General features: G+C 41.0%; 1 protein-coding gene across 10 annotated transcripts in view; it reads left to right on the top strand.

Annotated features, from left to right (window-relative positions):
* Window positions 1–5602, top strand: part of ST3GAL3 (ST3 beta-galactoside alpha-2,3-sialyltransferase 3) — a 200384-nt gene that overhangs the window by 13198 nt on the left and 181584 nt on the right. For 2 of the 10 annotated variants that reach the window (XM_026853479.1, XM_026853480.1), the window contains exon 2: window positions 218–362. In XM_026853479.1, coding sequence (XP_026709280.1) covers window positions 248–362 — 115 coding nt within the window. In that variant the 5' untranslated portion in view covers window positions 218–247. Of the gene's footprint in view, window positions 1–53; window positions 363–5602 lie in introns of those variants that run through there. The other 8 variants (XR_003398894.1, XM_026853478.1, XM_026853481.1 and 5 more) reach the window with 7 other exon arrangements.

Here is a 5602-nt window from a genome sequence, read left to right as displayed (position 1 = left end):
AAAAAAAAAAAAAAAAAAAAAAAAAAAAAAAAAAAAAAAAAGGCAGCTGCTTAGGGTGGTAGTTCGTATTTCATTGATGTGGTTTGGGTAACTGGTGTGTTTTACCTTGTGGAGAGCACGGGTTTGGATCTGTGTGTTGTGGATACGGGGTTGCATGTTTTGGAAGGGTAACTGTTGGAGGAGGTGGCTCCAACCTCAACCTGTTTTTCTTCCTCAGGTCATGTAGAAGAGCAGATTTAATGTGAAGATGGGACTGTTGGTGTTTATGCGTAACCTGCTGCTAGCCCTCTGCCTCTTTCTGGTACTGGGATTTCTGTACTATTCTGCTTGGAAGTTGCACCTTCTCAGATGGGAGGATTCAAGTAAGTATGAGCATCCTGTGACTGTTCCTGCGCTCGCTAAAGTGTCTATCAGATAGTTGCAATAGTACTGAGGTGGTTCTGACTTAGTAGTATTAGAGGGATGTGATTAAGCCCAATCAAATGCTGGAGCTTTCAGTATACTTAAGAGGTTGAATTTGTGATTACCTAATGCTCTTTATGGCTTTACTTTTATTATTGGATACAAAAGCAGGTTCATGCTCTATAAATCTAGTATTAGAGACTTCAGGTCTTAGAATATTCTGTGTTACTTTATGATTCCTAATTGTCAAAATGAAGAGTCTGTGAACTGAGGCTTCTGTTCCCTGAATCTTTCTGTACATTTTAATATATCTAAGGCAAGGGTTTTTTCTCTGGTGGATTTTGATATTTTTTTTTTCTGTAATCATATATGCTGGTTATCTCATCATCTCTGTCCTTCAGAAATCCTCATCTTCCATTTATCTTCCATGTTGTTATCTGCCAACTATCTGTCATCTAAAAGGATGTCTCGCAACCTTTTTAAGTCCAAAGAGACATCTGACCTCATTGAATACAATCTGAGGATTGTACTGTGCAGTAATGCCATAGGAGGTTTTATTTGCAGTGAGATACAAATTAGGCTGAGGTTTGACTGCTCAGTTACTGCTCTTAGTGTTGCTTGTGTTGATTGCTGTCTTGCTTGCATATGAGAATTGTTTATTGTATATATGAGTAAGGAAACAATTCTCTCCTCTACCCCTGCTGCCCAAGCCTTCTTTGCAGCTGTTTCACGGGCTGTTTCAGATGTCTCGCAGCCGACCATTGCTCCCTGGATCAGCGGCTGAGAAACACTAATCCAGAAGGATTGTTTTTCTGTCTGACAAAAAGCTGTCGGTCAAATTCCATTTTCGCTGTATTGCATTTCTGTGCATGCTGCTGGAGGTTTTTACTGCAATACTTATTAAACTTAGTATTTTTCTACCTCTACGTGCCCCATATCTGTTACGTTCTCTTAAGAAGTTTTGCATGATGACAGATGATGACTTGGATATGACATATGCAGTGCTTTGACAGCACTGCTAAGGTCTCTTGTACTAGAACAGATATTGTAAGGCTCAGTTTGTAAAAGGACGTGTATAGTGTCTTTCTGAGCAGGGATTGTTTATTTAGGTTTGTGCTTCAGAGAAGGAGTCAAAAATTTTGACTGTTACCTTCTGAAAACTATCTTTTTTTGATAAGGTATAGAAAATCATTCCTGCATGAAAATAAGTACAGAATGTATTTAAAAGAACAGTTTTGCCGTATCTGCTACCATATGATGATCTGTTATGTAATTATATCACTGGCCATCCTTTATTTTCTTCACACTACCAGAAATTGTGTTGAGACTTCCCATGGCCTGCAAAAAAGCCCTTCAGGCCACAACCGGAATGTGAACTTTGTTAGATGTGGAGGAGAAGCTTTGTGTTTATGTGCCGTATACCAAGGTGCTGGGGCGGGTTCTGAATTTATTCGGGTTTCTCCTCTTTGGATTTTGTGCCTTGAGTTTTGTGTGCCATTTGTTATTTTATGCCATGTTGGTCCCTGGGGAGTTTTGTGGTAACTGCTTTGTGATGCAGTGTTGCAAATCTATATGGAAACATTGTGGATCTCTATACCTACTTTTACCTGGAAAGATGAATTTTAAGTTGCAGCCTAGTTAGAGTAATTTCTGTTGAGTGTACTGCTGCTTTCAGGTACCCAGGATGTTCTGACAGGAGCACTGTGAGCTGATGTCACAGACTTTTTGTCTCGTCTTCTGTATAAAATCTGTTCTTCATTTATTCTTGGAAGTTACAGTGCTAGCATTAGTTTCTTCAATATAGAATCATGGAATGGTTTGGGTTGGAAGGGACCTTAAAGGTATTCTTGTTCCCACCCCCCTGCCATGGGCAGGGACACCTTCCACTAGCCCAGGTTGCTCAAAGCCCCGTCCAACCTGGCCTTGAACATTGCCAGGGAGGGGGCAACCACAGCTTCTCTGGGCAACCTGTGCCAGGGGCTTACGTCCCTCACAGTAAAAAATTTCTTCCTTAGGTCTAATCTAAATCTACATCTACCCTCTTCCAGTTTAAAACCGTGACCCCTCATCCTATCATTACACTCCCTGACAAAGAGTCCCTCTTTATCTTTCCTGTAGCTCCCTTTAAGTTCTGGAAGGCTGCTATAAGGTCTACACAGAGCCTTCTCTTCTCCAGGCTGAACAACCCCAACTCTCTTGGCCTGTCCTCATAGAGGAGGTGCTGCAGTCCCCTAATTTTCTTCATGGCCTTCTCTGGACCTGCTCAAGCAGGTCCATGTCCTTCTTATGTTGGGGGCCCCACAGCTGGACACAGCACTGTAGGTTGGGTCTCACGAGAGCAGAGTAGAGGGGGAGAATCACCTCCCTGAACTTGCTGGTCACACTTCTCTTGATGCAGCCCAGGATACAGTTGGCTTTCTGGGCTGTGAGCACACATTGCTGTGTCTCAGTTTTCCATCCACTAGTACTCTCAAGTCCTTGTCCTCAGGGCTGCTCTCAATCCACTCATCGCTCAGCCTGTGTTTGTGCTTGGGATTGCCTTGACCCATGTGCAGGACCTGGCACTTGGCCTTGTTGAACTTCACGAGGTTTCTACAGGCCCACCTGTCCAGATCCCTCTGGATGGCCTCATCCCTTCCCTCCAGCGTGTCGGACGCACCACACAGCTTGGCGTCATTGGCAAACTTGCTGAGGGTGCACTCAGTCCCACTGTCCGTGACACTAACAAAGATGTTAAACGGCACCAGTCCCGACACCAACCCCTGAGGAACGTCACTCGTCACTGCTCTTGGACATCGAGCCGTTGACTGCAACTCTTTGAGCGTGACCATGTACATGTACAAAGCAATGATGCTAGTTTGAAGGTTTAGCTTATTGATCTTGTCACAAATGTATGGGCTGTACCGTTATTCTTTTTCTTCTAGACACTTTCATGGATTCTGTCTTAAATATCAGATGAAGCTCCTCAAAATATTAGTGTAAACAGGAGTCTAGTGTAAGAGGACAAAATTTTATGTGGTTACTTTTGAAAAGTTAAGGTGGTACCAGTTTTCAGTTGATCTTAAGAGTTTTGTATGTATCAAAAAAATGGTTTATCATGTAATTTTATGCATGAGGAACTTGCACAGATTTAAAATATTAATTTAAAAGCTTGTATTGGGAAACTTGATAGGAAGAGTTAATGATAAACTTCTATAAATAAACATTTAGAAGTTAACAAATGACAGAATTGGAGTTGCTCATTTAACCATGATTAGGCTTCATTGAGCATGTGTAATATGATACAATGTATAATAGTGCAATTATACATTCTGTTTTGTGAAGGGGAGCTTGCTTAGTTCAGTGCACAAGACAGGTGGTGCTTGATAGCACTGTGTGGGTTTATTTCCTGAATTACAATTCAGTGTGTGACCTTGTAATTTTCCTTAAGATTGATATGATAATGCTGATGTCCCCAAAGGCAAGACGAAGTTAGATGTCTTAATTTTGGGGCACTTAATAATCTAAGATTATTGATTTTACGTGTGAGTTCTCTTCTTACTAAACTTTTCTGTTTTCTTTTGACCCATGTTTTTATTCCATGTAGTAGTGACTCCCTAGCTTCAGTAGTCACATTCATCTTTTCTCTGTTTGGCTCTTTGTGCTAGAGGAGGCATGAAACTAAGCTGATCCTGACATCCAACACCTTTGGAATCTCTTCAGAGACTGGTTTTAGTAAACTTGATACCTGTATTTAATATTGGACACAAGCAAATTTGCTGTAGAGTCTGGTGAAAAGTACTTGGTCTGCTTACTTGCGTGTGGTTTGTTCACTTACTGTTTTAGAAAATGCCTGTGTATGTTGTTGTTATGGATGAATTTGAATGGTAACTATAAGGAATCTAGACATTCTGAGACATGTTTGTATGTTTAGCTGCTAAAGTAAATGAATAGTTAAAGTAATTTGTTTATTTGTACTTGACACCTCCGAGAAAGGAGACTAAACTGAACAGACTGAAAGATGATACACATGAATGTTTCTCTTACCATCTCCATTTAACTTTAAATCTGTCCTCCTTGAGTGATGCCTTAGTGAGTTGTGAGAGGTTGTTCTCCTTTACTGTGTGACTCTACAACTTGCCAAAATACGAAGGAGAATAGGAAAGCATTAATTCTGTAAGGCTTATCTTTCCTGTGACAAGAATAGATTGAATTCAGCTAATGTGAACTAATTAAGGTTGAATTAAGTTCAACTGCTTGTTCCATTCAAGACAAACCTTCAGTGACTGCTACTGCTCCCTCATCCTTTTAGTGAGTATCATGGCTGGCTAATTTTCCCTGAGCCTTGTTTCATGTTGTTGGCAATATTTTGCTAGTTCTCAGAGCAGTAGCAAAGTGCAAAAAAGTGGTGTGTCACACTGTGTGAATGCAGGAGGGCCTCTGAGTTCTGGTGATCATTGGGAGTGTATGAGCAGTGTTTAGGACAGAGGTAAGCTTTCATTTTTTTTTAATTTCCTGATTTCTGTAATGCAGCTTCATTCTCTGACAATAGTGGTAAGAGATGTAGACTGTCCTTGCACGTTCTTCCCAGACAGGCAGTAATGGTGGATACTGAGCCCTCTGATTAAGAGTATTGAGTTGCATGGGGATGTGCTAAGCACATAGAACTGATAATGTGGTGAGGGGGACAAACAAGGAAATAAGAAGTTTGGTATCAGGTTTAGCTGTCCTGTACATTCTAGAAAGACCTTGCAGCAGCAGATAATCATAACTCTGTTCATTGTGTTTCTGGACACTGAGTCGTCAGGGTGTTCTTACATAGTAACAGTAGTCATAGGAGCAGGTTTTGAAGGTCTGAGACATGTATTGCAGCCTCTTTGCTAACAACTTCCCTGTCCCATCTTCCCTGATGCATTTGGCTCTGAGGAGGAAGGAAGATGTGAAGAAAACAGCATAGGGGAAGGTGCCTCATTATCTTTGAAAAGTACGATGGGAGATGGAGTCTTGCTGACAGTGCCTCTTAGATTTGCTTTATCAGCTTGGAGGAACCCATAAGTGAAGCACAGAATACAGTCAAGTTAAAATTTAATACTGATGTTTGTTACTTAACCTGGTATGGTTATAGCTGATTTTGCAACTTGAATGTATTGTAAGGAAGGAATGATTCCATTAAAAAATGTCATGGCTGTGGAACTACTGGACTAATTCCTGCAAGGCAGCT

The sequence above is a fragment of the Athene cunicularia genome (genome assembly GCF_003259725.1).
Source record: "Athene cunicularia isolate RWA chromosome 8 unlocalized genomic scaffold, athCun1 chr8_part1, whole genome shotgun sequence".
NCBI classification, from domain to species: domain Eukaryota; kingdom Metazoa; phylum Chordata; class Aves; order Strigiformes; family Strigidae; genus Athene; species Athene cunicularia.
This window is presented reverse-complemented; position numbering and strand designations above follow the sequence as displayed.